At 60.9% G+C, this 17,220-nt stretch overlaps 1 protein-coding gene across 6 annotated transcripts; it reads left to right on the forward strand.

Moving 5' to 3' along the window:
* Window positions 1-2,409: 2,409 nt before the first annotated feature.
* On the forward strand, window positions 2,410-14,503 carry SHROOM4 (shroom family member 4). Of its 6 annotated transcripts, none has more exons than XM_059859039.1 (10): window positions 2,410-2,620; window positions 5,974-6,125; window positions 7,234-7,365; window positions 7,882-9,823; window positions 10,017-10,078; window positions 10,477-11,076; window positions 11,278-11,700; window positions 11,784-11,889; window positions 12,531-12,803; window positions 12,885-14,503. In XM_059859039.1, the coding sequence occupies exons 1-10, from the start codon at window positions 2,495-2,497 to the stop codon at window positions 13,152-13,154; spliced, it is 4,086 nt and encodes a 1,361-aa protein (XP_059715022.1). In that variant the 5' UTR covers window positions 2,410-2,494; the 3' UTR covers window positions 13,155-14,503. The 6 variants fall into 6 exon arrangements, with proteins under 6 accessions (XP_059715022.1, XP_059715020.1, XP_059715021.1 ...); XM_059859037.1 differs by having other exon boundaries at window positions 2,411-2,620; window positions 11,784-11,970; XM_059859038.1 differs by having other exon boundaries at window positions 2,411-2,620; window positions 10,510-11,076; window positions 11,784-11,970.
* The last annotated feature ends 2,717 nt before the right edge of the window (window positions 14,504-17,220 follow it).

Consider the following 17,220-nt stretch of genomic DNA (forward strand, 5'->3'; position numbering starts at 1 on the left):
GCCTGAGAGGGTGCTTCCATGCAATGGGAGTCCCTCCAGCTCCCTCCACTCTGTGCTGACACTCCATCAGCGGCTCATCACCTTTGTGCCCATTGCTGCATGCTGGTCTGCACTGCCCCAAGCAGGCACAGAGCCTGGATTTCTGCTCCCCAACAGCCCTGCAGCACAGCCAGGCTGCCCAGTGCCTCACTCTATCCAGCTGGCACTAAGACACATGGGTGAGCAGAGTGACCCTGAGCCCAGCAGTGCTAAGTATGTCTGGATAAGCTAGCAGTACCCCACAGTAGGCATCATCCTGCCACCACCATCAGCATGCCCGCAACTTTGCCTACCTTGCCCAGTTTCCAGGTCTTTCTGCCAGCACCTGCTCAAAGCCGAGAGGTGAGCATGATGCTCACCCTCCCACTGGCATGGGCCATTTGAGCCACTTTCTGTACTGGGGACAGTGCTTGCTGGGGAAAGGCCCTCTGGTCACACTATGTGACCAATGTGGTGTGGGCAGCTACAGCCAGTCCCACCTCCAGAGCCCCTGGTGCTGTGCCCAGATCCACAGTACACTGTTGCTCTCCTGCTGGGATGGAAGTGGCCAGGAGGTGAGCACACTGGTTGGGAATCACTGATGCAGGCATAGGGACATGGGGAGAGCTGGAGGGATTGTACTGGTGCCTGCTGCCCACTCTTCTTGGTGTCAGCTGGGCATAGTGCTAAGGGCTTGAGAGGGCTGTGTAGGGGTGTGTGTGGTGCTAAATGTGCTATGGGGTCATGTGAAGAGCCAGGGCACAAAAGTCCTCTTGCCTGGCTGGGCAGCCCTTGTTACTCATTTGGGAAAGTGCACGAGGGGCAGACGAGCCAGTGAACATTGGGAAGTCTGGGCATGGCAGCAGCCAGTCATGATTTGGGGGCAGTACAAGGCAGATGGGGTTGGAGTGGTGGACATGTCAGTGGTGGACATGTCAAGGCTGTATGGGGGGGAGCTATGAATCTCTCCTAGGTGGGCTCTAGCACTACAAATAGCCCAGGTACCACTCCACCCTGTGCCCTGTGGCACTCTGGCTGTACTGGTCTGGCTGCAGCTGGGCTGCACAAGCAGCAGGCAGAGTTCAAGACAGGTGCTTGTGGACAGGGACTACCAAGAAAAACTTGAGACCCTTCCAGCGCTGGGAATGAACCTGCCTGGCATTGCAAGCTGACCCTCCCAGGCCATGACGGGCAACCAGGGCTGCAAGCGCTGCTTGCAGAGCAGAGCTTTCCAGGCCGGTTGTCTGGGAAGGAGATGAGTAAGAGTCGTGGCCCCAGGCGGGAAGGGGAGGAGTAGGACTCTCAGGCTCCCTCAGGAATCCTTGCCGATCCACTCCCACCATCCCTGGCTGCCATTGCTGGCTCTTCCCCTGCCTCAATTTCCCCCAAGCAGTACAGCTGTCTTTCATGGGTCTAGCAGGGAAAAGACAAAGGTGAAGAATGGCCAAACTGCCAGGTACGCCCTATGGTACCCGGCAGGATATGGACAGGGTGGGGGCTGGCATGGGTAGGTCAGACAGAAGTCAGCAGTGTGTGCTGGCCTGCAGGCAGTGGAGCTTGGGGTGCCAGTGTGACTACATGGTGGGGAGCTGGGGGGGGCTGCATCACCCTACTGCCACCCCCTCGTACCCACCTGAGTGCTATTGAACTGCCACTGTGCCAGGCTAAACTGTGCTGAGCAGTCCCTACTGGTGTGTGTTCCTAGTGGCACCATATTGTGCTGAACCCAACTGGGTCATTTCGAGCTGAACCTGTGCATGGTCAAGCTAAGTCAAGCCAGGCCAGGCTCTGCTGAGCTGAACTCTGCCAGCCCTGCTTGTCCAAGTCAACCAAGCTGAACTGCACAGAACAAAATTGGGCCAGGTCAAGTGGAGCTAAGCCAGATGAGGCCCCTGCTTGTTCTGTGCTGTACCAAACTTAACTTTGCCAGCCCTGTGTAATGTTGAACTGAGCTGAGACAAGCCAGAATGTGCCAACCCAGCTGAACTGCACTGAGGCATGCCAGGCTGAGCCATGCTGGGCCAGTTAATCCCATGCTGGCCCCCCTGCCATCCCACGTTGAGCTGAGCTGTGATGTATCATGCTGCATTGAGGTCTGCCAGCCTTCCGTATCATGCTGTGCTGGGTTGAGCTGACTGAATTGAAGTATACCGGCTGGGCTGTACCAAGATGAGCCAAGCAGCTTACTTAGGTCCCTGGGCTAAAGGATGTCATGCCAAGGTACTGAGCAGAAAGGTGCTGTGCTGTGCCATTGTGTGCAGAGGCATGCCATGAGCTGTGCTGAGCCGTGCCGTGTTGAGCCGTGCCGAACCGTCCGCCGCCGTCCCCCCGCGCCTCATTGGCGGCGGCGGAGCAGTCCCGGTGCGGAGCGGCCCCGCCCCGCACTCGCCCCGCGCCGCTCAGCCCGGGCGGACGGGGGTGTCATTTCCTCCACAGTTCGAGGCCGGGCCGGGATGGAGCAGTAGCTGTAGCCGCCATGGAGCGGGCCGAGGGCCGGCCCGGCGCCCCCCAGTACGTGCATGTGCAGCTGCAGGGGGGCGCGCCCTGGGGCTTCACGCTGCGCGGCGGGCTGGAGCACGGCGAGCCCCTCATCGTCTCTAAGGTAGGAATCGCCGGCAGAGTCCCGCGTGGGGTCCGCGACATCCCCCCGCGAGGGGCCTCCCGCCCGTGGCGGGGCGCGGGAGATGGGAGGACACCCAGGGCGCGGCGGCGTCGGGGGTGCGGGGATCCCCGGCCGCGGGGTCTCGTGTCCTGGCGCGGCAGGACGGGTACTGCCACTCGCACCTACGATCTCCGCGGCCCTCCACTTAGAGTCGCGGTGAAGAGTGAGAGCGAGAGGGGCGGAGGGACAGCTCGGGCCCGGCGGCAGGAAGAAATTCCTCTGGCACATCCGTTGGGCTGGCGTCGGGGGCGGCCCCCACATTCCCCCCTCACGTCTTTCCTGGTCCCGTCCCGCGGGCTGTAGCCGGGGGAGGTCAGCCCCATGTGTGCCCATCCATCGGTGCCGCGCCCACGGGCGTTTCGGACACTGGACTCTGCGGGGACGTTTAGGGCCACGGTGGGGGAACCATAGTCCGTCCCGTCATGCCCCGGCACCCCTGGAACGCAAGGGCAGGACCGTTCCCGGCACGGGGTTGGCGCCGGGGTGCGATGCCGGGCAGAGCCCGGCCGCAGCCGGGAGCAGATGGTGAGGGTGACCCCTGCGACCCCGACGTCTCGCCACACGGAGGGTCACCGATTCCCGCGGCCCCCGCCAGCTTATCGCTCCGCGGGGAGACCCGCAAGGAGCAGAGTAGCGGCCAGGGGAACTCTAATAGCCACCCCTCCGGGTAGCCCGGACGGGGCCCTGTCGCCGGACGATTTGGCCGCCTGCCCGCCCGGTGTCGCCGTCCTGCTGAGCCGGGGTGCGGCGGGCCGGGCTGGCGGCCCCGGGGCTACTGCGTGCCTCGAGCCGGGCCGACTGCGCCCCCGGGCCGTTCCACGCCCTCGGTGGGACGCGGCCAGCGCGGTCTGGCCGGGGGAGCTGGAAAAGTCTCTCCGGTCCCAGCCCTGCGCCTTGAGGTGGCACCGCCGGCGGGTGGGGAGCCGGGCGCCGAAGGAGCAACTGCCCGCGTCCCCACTCGCTGCTGGCCTTCGGGGTGATGGGTCCCCGTGCGTCCACCGGTTGCCGGAGGAGGGGATATTCCTCACCAATTTTGACAAGGGGATTGGCTTGCGGGCCGCGCGGTATCGGCCCCCGCGCTCCCACGGACACGCCGCCACCGCGTGTGCTCGGCAGACAAAAGGGGCTTGTTCCAGCGCTTTGTGCATTCAGGGGAGGGTCCCCCGGGGTCACCGCTCCGCCGCTGCGGCCGGCCGAGGTGTGTGCGGGGGGCGCGGGCCGGAAAGAGGAAGGGTGTCCCCGCACTCGGTGACAGAGTTTGGCCTCTGAGCTCACTCCGGACAGGATCCCTTTCTGTGGCAGAGTCCCACGGCGGTACTCACACGCGATCTTAAGCCTTCCATGGGGCTGCAAACGCCCTCTGGCACAGGCTTCCCTGAACACATCAGGGGCAAGGAGGGGAGTTGGTGTGGCGCAGCGTGAGCACAGCTCTGGCACTGTTCTGGTTGTGATTCCTAAGACAAGTTTCTCCTGCGACAGGCAGACATTCCCATGAGCCATCTGGTGCCCACCATTAGGGCCCAGAGTGAACTCCAGGGATGGTGTTTGGGATGTGTCCTGGGCTGGCTCAGCCAGGCAGGGCAGCAGGCAGTGCTGGCGTTTGGTTGCCAGTGCTGAGTTCACTGGTGGCAAAGGCAGAACAAGGGGCTGTTTGTGCCAAATTTAGCTCCTCGTGAGTAATGCCAGGGCTGAACCTGTCCATCCTAGTGCATGTGATGGCCCAGACATGGGTGCAGACCTGGTGGTGTCCTGCAGCAAGTGGGGACACCTTTCACCTCTGACTCATCCCCATGGCGGTGGCAGGCAGGACTGGTGGGCCTGTGTCTGGACAGAGGACTGAGGTGAAGGTGCAGCCTGCCTTGCATGCTCTGCTGATGCCCGTTGGTGGGCAGCAGCATGGCACAGGGTAAACCCAGCTGCTCCACTGACGGCATGGTAGGACTGGGAGCCCTCACGGGCAGTCAGGGTCCCCTGCCAGGAAGGCAGCGTCATGGCTGACTTCTGGGTAGGAGGGCAGCCTGCCTGCACAGGCAGGCACATTGGGCTGTGCCCAGCCTGGATATGGCATTGCGATGCTAAGATCCCTAGAAAAATGGGAGAGCTGTTGGTTATGGGCACAGCTGTGCCAGGCAAAGACATGGGGCAGTGGTGCACTGGGCAGGAGGCTTGGCTGCCCCTGCCTTTCTCCCTCCTAAGGTGACATCTTTTCCAGGGATAGTGGAATGCCCCCTGAGCCCTGCCCAGTATTAGGGCTGGAAAGTGGTGCCCAGGGGCACATGCACAATGACTGACCTGCTAGGAAGCCATATGTGCTCCCTGGCATTGGGGCCTGGCTGCTGCCCAGACTGGTCCTGCAGGCACTGTGAGCAGAGCTCATTCCCTGGCCAGCCCTGGGAGCAACTGTGCAGGGTGAAGAGCCCATGGGCATGGTGGGTGCAGGAGCCCCAGCATGGGGCCAGGTTAGTGCTGCCCTGCGGGTGGCTATAGGGTCTTGCCACATCCACACTGGGCATGGGGCACCCCATGTCCTGCCCCATGTACCTGCATGCCCTGTGTTACTGCCACCATGGAGAAGCAGCTCCAGTCACTTGCAGCCCTGTTGTATGGACTTGGCAATCCCTGGCCATTGCAGTGGCAGGATGGGCAGAGATCAGTGCTGTCAATGGACACTGCCAAGCCCAGCTGGGCACTGCTTGTCCCAGGGCTGCCAGGACTGCACCTACCAGCTAGGGCAGAGGGCATGGGCCAGGATCTCATGTGCTGGCAGCACCATCGCTATACTTCCTCTAAGCACAGTAATACAGGGTGCCAGGTTCATTTTGGCCATGGGTGTCAGGGAGGGTAGGCATGTGCCAGGACTCAGTACTTCCCCTACTATCGTCTCCTGTATGCACATAGGGTGGGATGGGCATCAAAATCACCAGAAGTGCCCAGACACACATAGGGTGGGATGGGCATCAAAGTCACCAGAAGTGCCCAGACAGGCTCAGTGTGGGGTTGGAAGCAGCAGCAGGGGGCTGGCATCCATGCTGGACAAAGGGCCCTTGTGCTGCCTGCAAGGGAATCTGCTGGGATGGGACATTTTTCTTTCTCTCCCCTCCCTGATGCCCTTGCTCAGAAATTCATTTGACCAGAGAAGGGGGAAAGCCTGGCCCCACAGATGCCTCTGTGGTGCTTGGGGCTCAGGCACCCTCTCCAAAGCCTCTTTCTCCCCTGACACGTGGCAGCCATGGAACATCCCCTGGGATATTCTGGGGGCTGTGCCCCCCTTGATGCCCCTCTCTGTCACCCAGGTGGAGGATGGGGGCAAGGCTGCACTGTCCCGCCGGCTGCAGCCAGGTGATGAGCTGGTGAACATCAGCGGGACGCCACTGTACGGATCCCGCCAGGAGGCCCTCATCCTCATCAAGGGCTCCTACCGCACTCTGAAGATGGTTGTTCGCAGGTTGGCAGTGCTGTGGAAGGGACACAGGGAGGGCCAGTGGGGTTTTTACCTGCCTGGGGGACTGGCAGGAACCTGGAAGTGCCCTTGTCTCCAGCTTGGAGGTGTCCCTTGCTGGGACAGGGTGGGGAGCAGCTCCTTGCTGCTGTCAGCACTCCCACTAAGTGGGGTTCCATATCCATCAGAGCCAGGGCAGTGCATCAGGCTCACCACCCCCTTGCTGGGCGGTATCCTCAAGCGTGGCCGCTCCTCTCCCTTCCTGCCTGCCTGCCTCCTGCCTGCCTGCTTGCCTGGGAAAGGAAGGAGAGGCAGGGCTGGGCCTTGCAGTCCCTTCCCCCCCCAGCCCCTCCAACTGCATCCATTCCTTGGCTGCATCCTGACTGACTCCAGCTCCAGCAGCACTCAGGGGCAGGGACGGCGCAAGGGCACTGCCCAAGGGGCAGGGGTCCTACGGGACTGTGCTGGGGCTCAGCATCATCCATGGTGAGTTTGGGGGTTCTGGGAAGTCCCTATGCTGACCTCACAGCTTGCCGCTCTTATCCAGTCAGTAGATGTGGCAGCACTTGGCAGTTGGGAGGTACAGGAGGTGGCTTCTGACCATGTCTGTGCAGTGGCATTTCCTGGGTGGGCTGGAGACTCTTGTGGATGCTGTGAGGGGTGGGACATAGACCAGCACAGGACCCTTCCCAGAGACATGACGTGACTGGTGCTTGCTGCACATACTGAGGGACAAAAGAACAAGGGGGAAGGTCAGGCTTGTGGTGGAGACAGGGCCCCAGTGTCTCTTGGTGGAGCTAATCCAGTCCCAGCAGAGACACTTGCCCTGCTCAGGTCATTGCCTATGGGCTATGCAGGGGCCATGTCCTCGGTCTCCTGTTAATGCGGCAACAGGAATGCTGCAGTCTGGGGAGCCCTGGCCAGCTGGGTGAACTGTGAGATCCCCTTGCCCAGTGCCGGGTGCTTGCAGGACTGGACCCTCCTTGCTGCCATCCCCTTTGGGCGGGCGCTGGCCTGGGGGGGAGAGGAAACCCCGTAGGAAGTGACTTCAGCCCCGGTTCCTTGGCCTGGCTTCCTCCCCATTCTTGTCCTTTCCCGCTGTTGCTCTTGGCAGGAGGAGCGTGCCCGTCTTCCGGCCCCATTCCTGGCACGTGGCCAAACTTGCCGAAAGCCGCCCAGACGTCCCCACCATGCACTGCCCAGCTGATGCCTTCAGCCTCTCCTGGCCTTCGGGGTGTGATGTCAGGTGAGACCCTGGGGGCAGTTTTGAGACTGTGCAAGGGGAGAGGGCAAAAGGGACACCCTCTTGGGTTGTGGCATTGGGGGTGGCATAGGGACTCTCATGCTAGTTTTGGGCATCCCTCCTCATCCTGCACTACCCTTTCCCCTGGCTGTTTACTCCTGGCTCCCGGCAGGAAGGGGCGGTGGCTCTGCTGGAGACAGCCAGGAGCTGCTTAGTCCCACTGCCCCAGCTGCCAGAGCTGGGAGGTCTCGAGTGGCTGGAGTCACACACACCCTGTGTGCCTGTTCCTCTTGCCAGTGCCAGGCAACCTTGGTGGCAGCCCCAACCTGGGGGTGAAGGGCAGGTTGGGGAAGTGCTGCCCTGTGCTCTGTTGTCCCAGGGATGGTGTATGTGGGGGGATGGGCTCCTTGGGGATCTCTGTGGAGCTGGATGAGGGGCAGCAGGTGCCTGTAACACTGACGTGGGGCTAGGCAGCAGCAAGCTGTCCCTGCAGTGGAACCCACTGTCCTGGCACTGCAGCACTGACCGGAGCAGCTCCATCGGGAGCATGGAGAGCCTGGACCATCCCAGCCAGGCCTGCTATGAAGGAGACCCCTCACCCGTTGACCAGGGCATGTACCACAGCAAGCGGGACTCAGCCTACAGCTCCTTCTCTGCCAGCTCCATCGCCTCTGACTGCGCCCTCTCCCTCCGTCCTGAAGAGGCCGTGTCCATTGATTCCAGCCTCCAAGGCCCCTGCAAAGCTCCTGACAGGCGCTACCTGACCACAGGGGTTGAGCCATCTGCCAGCTGGCACCCTGAGGCCTGGCGGACACCAGTGCCCCCCCAGCCCCCTGTCAGGAGGGACAGCCTGCGAGCAGCCCCAGCTGGCAGAGGGGGCAGGTGCCAGGCCTCAGTGTCAGTGAACATGCTGCATGCCAAAGGCCGGTGGATCTCTGACACCTTTCTCTGCCAGCGGGATGGGGAGGCAGAAGTAGTGGGCAGGAGGAAACTGGCGCAATACCCCATGAAGGACTGTCTCTCTGCTGACCAGTATTACATGCTGAGCTCCCACCCGGACCATTGCCCAGCTGAGCCACTCCTGGGGGAGAGCATGGAGTCTGACAACCAGCCATACCTGGATGACAGCATGCACCAAGTGCCTGATGCCATGACAGCAGGTGACAACCCATTGCTGTCCCCTCTCAAGGGCCACATGTCGCACCGTCACAGTGCTCCCGAGCAGCTGCTGGCCTCCCAGTTCCGCTCCCTCCAGCTGGGCACCAACAGCGGGCGAGCCTCACCAGCCCCCGGTGGGCAACGCTGGACCTTGTCCCCGCTGCATCCTGAGAGCAGCCAAGGGGGAACCACAGGGGCTGCCCAGGATCCCCCGCACTGCCCAGAGCCTTGCTGCCGTCCACCGCCCTGCCACTGCTGCCCTGAGCTGCAGCAAGCCTGCGGGCCGGACGGCCAGGGGGCTAGCCCAGTACTCAGCATTGAGGGGCCAGTGGAGGGGGAGAGCCGGAGAGGGGCCCGGCGGGCTGGGGGTCCTCCCCACCGCTCTGCTCAGATGCGCCGCCGCAGCGACCGCTTTGCCACCAGCCTGCGCAATGAGATCCAGCGGCGCAAGGCCCAGCTGCAGAAGAGCCGTGGTCCTGGTGCACCTCCACCTGGTGAGGAGCCAGTGGAGGAAACTGAGGAGCCCCCAGAGGGCAGTGTACTGGCAGAGCGACACCCTGCCCCGCCTGAGTGTCTCAGCCCCACACCGAGTGAGGAGAGCAGGAACTCTGGCCGTTCTGCAGACCGGGGCATCCCCACCCCTGACCCAGCCCCTAAAGGGCCCCTGTCCCCTGAGCGGGTATTGCCAACAGCCAGGGGCCACTGGCGCTGGTCCCCGGAAAACAAACTGCAGCCACAACACTCGCCCAGCCACAGTGAATTGGAGGGCTACAGCCAGGGCCCGGCGGCCTGCAGCTCCCCACCACGGTGCAGCGATGAAGCGGTCCTGCTGCCCTTCGCCGACCGCCGCCGGTTCTTTGAGGAGAGCAGCCGACTGGCATCATCCCGGCACAGCAAGTCGCCAGCAGGTGATTCCAGCACCTTCCAGCTCCCTGGCTCTGAGCACCGGGATGTCCGCCGCCTCTCTGTGGACCAGCCCTACAGCCCTCCCTCACCCAGCCGCCCTGGCTCTGCTGGCCCCTATGCTGAGTGCTGCCAGGAGCAGCCCCACTGTTACAAGCCACTGGGGAGGCCGGGGAAGCTGGATTACCTGCGGGGCTTCTCCTACCCCTATGGGGTTCCCCTGCGCCCTGAGCCCTGCCGCTACTGTGGAGGGGACCTGGGCCCACCACCACTGCCTCGTGGCCACACATGCCGCTGTCACCCTCTGTCCTGGGTGCGCTGCCCTGACTGCTGCTACTCAGCTACCCATCCTGGGCGAGAGGAGAGTGATGCCTGGCCCCCCCGGAGAGCTTTCGTCCCAGTGAGTAATGCCCTGTGGGACTGTGCTGGGGAGCACCACTGACACTCCCTTGCACCCCTGGACCATGACCCTGGGTTGGGGTGTGGGGTACCTGCATTTGCCCTGCAGACTGCCTGCAAGTCTTCTGCATCTGAATGGGGATGGGACAGAGGTGCTGGGGGATGCATATCAAACTGTCTTCTCCCTCACACAGGAATTTCCTCAGGATGAGTGGGAACCACCTGCAATCACCAGGAAAGTCAGCCAGTCCATCAGGTGAGCCCATGCCAAATGCCACAGTGCTGGGATGTGTGTGCCACTCAGTGGGGACCTCTGCCGGGGGATATGGGGACTGCCATGATTTTGACTGGGGATGTAGAAAGTGCCTCCCATACTTCCTTGGCCATCCTTGGCGTGGTGCCCTTTGAGGCAGGAGGAGGCACGCAGGGCCAGGGAGTGTGAGGAGGTGTCCACAGCAAAGATGGTCCCTCCTTACCCTTCCCCAGGGGTCTGGGGCCATTTCTGGGGAATTGTGCCCAGTGGATAAGCCTGGGCTTCTCCCACCAGTGTGACTGGATGACTAGCTGGGTTAAATGAGGAAGGGCATGAAATGGGCCTGAACCGCCAGATGGGTGACTGTGTATGGGAGGATGGGTGCCTCCTTCTCTTCCTAGTGAGTTCTCCAGCTACCCACCTGGTTTCCCAAGGCTTGGCCCATTCCACACCTGCCTTGAGAGCACCGAGCCAGAGTGGCCGCCCTGTTACCGGGCCACATCCACGCATGACCTCTTGTGGGACAGTGACCGCCTGGCCCACACCCCTGGGAGCCCCCTGGATCCGCTGCACCGCCCACTAAGGGGCAGAGCCTTCTCTGAGAGCCATCTAAACCTGGAACCTTCCAGTCCCTGGGGCTATGACCAGAAGGACCTTTTCCGTGCCAAGCTGGACCCTCCCAGCATCCCCAAAAAGAGGGGCCCCCCACCTCCCCGCCCACCTCCACCCAACTGGGAGAAGTACAGACAGCGTCGGGCATCCCAGCACCCACCAGATGGTGCTGGGCATGGCTCTGCCTTCTCTGCTGCCCCAATGCCAATCCGCAGCACTGCTGAGGCAGTGAGGGAGCGGTCACAGAGCCTCACTGGGCAGCAGAAAGGCCAGTCGTGGGGGCACACTGCTTGCCCCCCTGCTCCATCAGATGCCTGGCTCCGACCTGAGGCCCCCAGATCACTCCGCAGGACTCCTGGGCCTGATGCTGCCACTGCTGAAATTTTCAGGCAAGTGATGCCATGGCATGGGGGTGGGCCCTTGTACCCTGTATCAGAGCACCCTAATCCTTAGAGCACCCTGTGGGGGGGTTTTTGTGTTGTGGAGTGTCACTGTCCCTGACCTCTTTCCCTGGCATGGCCATAGCCCTGAGTGTCTCTGCCCCCATGGGTGGGCAGGGGAGCTGACATGCCCTGGGTGGGTGTTGACAGGGTGTCAGGAGCCGGGGAGAAGAGGACAAAGATGAAGAGATCTGGGGAGATGGAGGAGCAGCCCCAAAGGCTCATCCAGAACCAGGAGCAGGGCCGTGCCAGTCCCCGTGGGGTGGGTGAGTGCTCCCTGTCCCTGCATTGTGGCTCTGGCACTGCCCTGCCAGAGGCACTTAAGCCCAGTTCTGGGGCAGTGGAGGAGGTGAGCTGCCAGGGCAGCTGGCCCCAGTCCCGCTGCATGGACTCTGAGGAACAGCTGTGGGACGTGGCTGTCAGGGACCATTCCCTGGCTAGTGTCCTGGCCCCCTTGGCTTCCTCTGGCACTGCCACTGAGGTGATGGGTGAGCTGCTGGTGGCAGGGGAGCGACAGGCCTGGCAGAAGTGTCTCCAGCAGGACTGGCATCTGGAGGCCCTGGCACAGGACAGGTAGGGCTGTCACAGCACTGGGTCCCATACTAAGGGCAGGCTGACACCCCCCAGTGCTTACCGCTGTATCTCTGTCTCCCCAGGCAAGGTTTTGAGCCCATCTCGCTGCCTCCCAGGAGTGCTGCCAGCTCCAGTTCTTTCCCAGTGCACTATGGTGTTGCAGTGGGCAAAACTGAGCCACTCAACAAGGTAAAGGTGCTGCCAGAGGTAGTGGAGGGGAGCTCAGAGGATGAGGAGGAGGAGGTGGACCGTGAGCTGGTGGAAAAGAAGGTATAAGACTGCTGGGGACAATTCCCTTGTGGTTCCCCATTGCCCTGGCCAGGTGCTCATGGAGACTGGGTGCATTTCTGTATGCTCACAGGGACTGAGGCACCACTGGTTGCTCCTGGGAGCTGGGGACATCACCAGGCATTCATGGGCATGGGGGTAATTGCTGGACACTTGTGGATACCAGGAACATTACCATATACTCACACAGGGCCGGGGCATTGCCAGATGTCTGCAAGGACCAGGGGCATTGTCAGGTGCTTGCAGGACCTGGGAGTCTCACCAGATGCTCGTGGGGACCAGCAGCATCTCCAGATGCTTGATGTCTGCAGGGGCTGGGATGTTCCCAGATACCCGCAGGGACCGGGGACATCCATTAGGTGCACATGGACTCTGAGACATTCTTGTGGGGACTGGGAATTGCCAGTAGCTCATGGGAACCTGGGGTACCACAAGGTTCTTGTGTACTGTCAGCCCCAGCACAGCACCCCTACACCTCTGTGCCAGTCCCCTGATCCCATGGGGAGTGGCCCCAGTTCCCCCTGACCCCTTTGCTCCGGCAGCTGCAGCTGATCGAGAGTCTGAGCCGCAAGCTGGTGGTCCTGCAGGAGGCACAACGGGGGCTGCAGGAGGACATTAGTGCCAATGGGGCACTGGGTGAAGATGTGGCTGCTCGCCTGCAAGCCCTCTGCACCCCAGGAGAGTTCGACAAGTACCGCCTCTTCGTGGGTGACCTGGATAAGGTGGTCAACCTCCTGCTTTCCCTGTCGGGTCGCCTGGCCCGGGTGGAAACTGCCTTGGGCAGCCTCGGGCCGCACGCCCCTGCTGAGGACAAGGTGGGCATGGGGGAGGGGACCCTCACCCTTGAGATTTTGGGTAGCGGGATGCCCTGCCAACGCCAGCTGTCTTTCCCACAGCTGGCCCTGCGGGAGAAGCAGCGGCTGCTGGTGGCACAGCTGGAGGATGCCAGAGAGCTGAAGGAGCACGTGGGGCGCCGCGAGGAGGCAGTGGGTGCCATGGTGGCACGCTACCTGCCCGCCGAGCACCTCCAGGACTACCAGCACTTCGTCAAGATGAAGTCGGCCCTCATTGCTGAGCAGAGGGAGCTGGAAGAGAAGATCAAGCTGGGCCAGGAACAGCTCAGGTGCCTGCGTGAGAGCCTTGGCCAGGCCTCCAAGGACTGCTAGCCCCCTACCCAGTCTCCCTCCGGGATCCTGGCTGTGATCCCAGATTGCTGCCAAAGAGGATCCAGCCCCTTGTGGATGCTCCCTGTGTCTGTTCATCTGTCCAACCCCTGCCTTTTATTTATTTTTATGATTTACTTAAGCAGGGGAGGGGGTTGCCAGGGGTGCTGACAGGGCTTGTTGTGCCACAGAGCTGTCATGGGCTCTGGCCACTCAGCAGCCTGTGGCCCAGCAAGACCAGATGGATGGATGCTACCACCACTCTCATGGGTCTTTCTGTGCCCATGAGGTCCCTCCAACTTGTTCTGGACACCAGTGCCTGTCTTGTATCTGGTGCTGCACCACATGCCTTAAACATCCCCCAGCTATTATTCATGCAGCATCTGAAAGGGTTAAACAGTGCTCACCCTCCATCCTGTCTGCCCAGCTCTGTCCATCTGTCCGGGGGAGCTGAAGGAATTTCAGGCCCAGCATCCTCTTCCTTCTCATTGTGTCAGAAACAATGACTCAGCCAGTGGGTTCTTAACCCACTCCCTGCTGGCTGAGGGACCACCGGGGGCCAAGGTGAGTGCCAGTAGGTGTTGTGTACCTGTGTCTTGGGATGGTACCCTGCCATGGACATGGATGCTGGGACAAATACATTGAGGCCTGTGCTACTCTCTGTCACCAATGCTGTGGGCATGGAGACAACCCAGCCTCAACCAGCCCCCTCCTGAAGCTTCTAGCTCAACACCAGGAGCGATTAATAGAGGAAAAACCACATTAAGGACAGAACAGGGTTCTGCTGCAACAGCCACAAATAGCACTTAGATGTCACCCCTGCTACTGTCCACCTGTCTCCATGGCATGAGCAGGCGCCTTCATACTGATTTTGCACAGGGGTTTAATGCAACCAGCAGGAGTTTGGGGAAGGAGAGCAAACGTTTTGGGGAGGCGTGTGGCCTGCAGCACTTTGGTGTGGCCCCATAGTTGGACAACCCAGCCCGGTGTTCAGGCAGCATCCATGACTGCCTGTGAGTTCCAGCAGCAGCCCTGCTGTGTTGCTATCCCTGTTCTAGGCTACCCTTTAGCCAGTTAAACACTACACTTCACACCTGCCTAGCTGTACTGTGGGATTGTGCCTGGCAGGAGTGGGGTCCTCAACATTCCCTCCATCTCAGCCACCCCAGGATCATTGCTAGGACCAAAGACTGCACCCCCTAAGGGGCCATGCTGCTCTCATGGTGGGGTTCAGCAGCTCTGCACAGGGCCCTGTGCTGGACGAGCTGCCAGCACCTGCATGTTGCTGCATGCCATTGTATCTCAGTAAACAGTAACAGTAAAGCAGCAGCAGGAGCTGCACTTCTATTCCAGCTGTCTCTTGGTTTGTCCCTGTGCCCCAAAAAGTGGTACAGGAGCAGGGAGGGGGTAATTGCTCCAGCTGGGATGAATCAAGGCTTAGCAAGCTCTTGAGAGCTGAATGCCCCCATGGCACAGGGGGCACCTGAAGTGCAGCTGTGGGCAGGGTGTCTTCTCGCAGTGCTTCTAGGCTGGGTTGGGGCACAGATCAGTGCCTGGACCCTTCCGCCGGGATGCGTGTAGGAGTCACAGCACTTGGGTAGTGGATACAGGGTTTTCCCTGGCAATCTCTCAGGGCGTAGCTGCCAGAGCTTTTGGGGCAGCCCCAGGGAAGGGGTGGCCGTGCCCAGGGGGATGTCGCCGTGCTGTTGCTGCTGAGCCTGTTCCGGGGTGCCCCGATTCACCGCGGCACGGCAGGGTGGTGCCCAGTGCCTTCCCCAGGGACTGCTCCGCTCGCAGGGAGCGCCGGGCACCCTGCGGCAGCGCAGGGGCGACGGCGGCCGCTGGGCGGCGCCAGTGCTCGGACGGGGCACGCTCGTGCAGGTGGGTGTGGGAGCGCAGGTGCGCGCGAACACGCGCGCGGGGAGGAGGGCCGTGGGGGAACAGGGGCGCGCGGGTGCGCAGGTGTTGGGACGGGACCCGGGGGTGCTCCAGGGTGAGCACAAGTGCACGGGGCCAGTGTGAGTGTAGGCGAGTGGGTACACACCCGCACAGTGGGGTACAACCCGCACAGTGCGGTACACACGTGCACGCGCGTAGGAGCGTGTCGGCGAGTGGCCTGAAACATGTGGAGTGCGAGCATATGGCTGTGCAGGATATACAGGCACATGCACATCAGCGCACACAAATGAACATGTACACACAGGTGGATGTGTGCACATACATGTGAGCACACTCAGCTGAACTCTTACATAGGTGAATGCATGCACACACCTCTCAGCACGCATGTTCACATAGTTGAACACATGCCACATGTGTGAGTGTATGTGTACAGGGCACAGCTCCATGCTGCTGCACACAAGTGCTAGTGGTGACTGACTGCACGTGCAGGTGAACATACACACGAGGGAACTTGTCCTGTGTCTGATGTGCATGTGTGAATGCATGCACATGTGTATAAGTGTGAGTTCATAGGGCTACTTGTGCAAGCCCTTGCATATGGATAACTGCAGGCACAGGGAAACTGTGCCCCATGACCCATTCAAAACTCCATTGCCCCTCCATGCAGCTCCAGCTGCTGCCATGTAGGACCGTCAGTCCACAGCCCAACGCCGGGTTGATGGGTACAGGGACCCTCAGTGCTGGATGTGGCCATGACATGGGGTGTCCTGGGGATCCCTTTGTGAGACTTCAGAGTTGCAAACAGAACCCACAAAGGTGGGGTAGTCCCTGGCCCTGGTGTCTGTCTCCCCATTGTGATGATCTCTCTTTTACAGATCCCAGATCTGTCCCACAGTATCCCATACACTTGAACTAGGAAAGGAAGAGGACATGGCAGGTAGTGATGCTTTAATGAGAGACCCCTGCTACATGTGGGAGATGGGGAATCCTGGAGCATAAAAGTCCAAACCCCATGGTAGGATGCGCATAGTAGGCCCCCCTCACTCCCACAGTCCATTACAGCCCAAAAGGGAAAGCCGTGCATTGGGAAGGGACAAGAGAGCCCTTCCTGTCCCTGCGCTGAGGCAGAATGGCCCAGCAGGAAGGAAGGGGTATGGAGCTCTGCCAGCATGGAGAGCCCAGAGCAGCAGTGGGTGAGAGATGAGCACAGGGGCCCATGCGACACTGTGGGAAGGAAAGTGAGGCCGGAGCCTCTCTCCCCAGATGTTTGGCAGCATACCCCCCTGTGTGCATGCATGTGTATGTGCTCCAACACATGCTCCAGGGCATGTTCTATGCAATCACGCCTCTGTGGGGCTATCTGCATGCATGCACACCACAGAATCACAGAAAGGTTTGGGGTGGGAGTCATCATTGAAGGACATTCTGTCCAATACTAGCTGCCACAGTCAGGGTTAGGGTTAGGGTTAGGGCAGGGACATCTTCCAGGGATGCCAGGTTGCTCCAAGCCCTATCCACCCATAGCACTGAACACTTGTAGAGATGGGCCAGCCACAGCTTCTCTGTGCAGCCTGTGCCAGTGCCTCACCACCCCCATGAAAAAGGATTTCCTCTTTCTGTGTAATCCAAACACACCATAAGTCACTTTAAAACTGATGCCCCTTGTCCTGTCTTTACATGCCCTGTGAAAAACTCTCCTTTTGGAACCCCTTTGATATATTGAAATGCTTCTTTAAGGTCTTACTGGAGCCTTGTCTTCTGCAGGCTGAACAACCCCATATCTCCCAGCCTGTTTTCACAGTTGATAGTTTTCAGCCCTCAGAGCATCTCTGTGGTGTTCTCTTTACCCACTCTAACAGCAGCACATCCTCATTGTGCTGGAGACCCCAGATCTGGAGCCAGCACTCTTGGGCATCTCACCAGAGGACAGCAGAGCAGATGGGGAGAAGCTGCCTCCCTCATCCTGCTGCCCACCGTGCTGGAGATGCACTCAGGACATGGGTGGCTCTCTGGGCTGCCAGCACATTTGTGTGCAGTGTGTGTACAACTAAGTGTGTGGCAGCACCTGTGTGTGTGCTCGGCCATGCCTCCAAGTAATGCCATATGCCCAAATGGTTGCACGGCAATGGTGCACGCGCTCACCTGTGCATGGGGTGTGTGTGTGTGCACA

Source organism: Haemorhous mexicanus, chromosome 14, assembly GCF_027477595.1.
Source record: "Haemorhous mexicanus isolate bHaeMex1 chromosome 14, bHaeMex1.pri, whole genome shotgun sequence".
In the NCBI taxonomy this organism is placed as follows: domain Eukaryota; kingdom Metazoa; phylum Chordata; class Aves; order Passeriformes; family Fringillidae; genus Haemorhous; species Haemorhous mexicanus.

Excerpts from the sequence above, each read along its gene's own strand:
- SHROOM4 (XM_059859037.1), top strand. The coding sequence starts at position 2,495 with ATGGAGCGGGCCGAGGGCCGGCCCGGCGCCCCCCAGTACGTGCATGTG. Across the intron at positions 6,126-7,233 it reads CTGAAGATGGTTGTTCGCAG|GAGGAGCGTGCCCGTCTTCC; the intron begins GTTGGCAGTGCT and ends TGCTCTTGGCAG. Across the intron at positions 7,366-7,881 it reads CCTTCGGGGTGTGATGTCAG|CACTGACCGGAGCAGCTCCA; the intron begins GTGAGACCCTGG and ends CTGGCACTGCAG.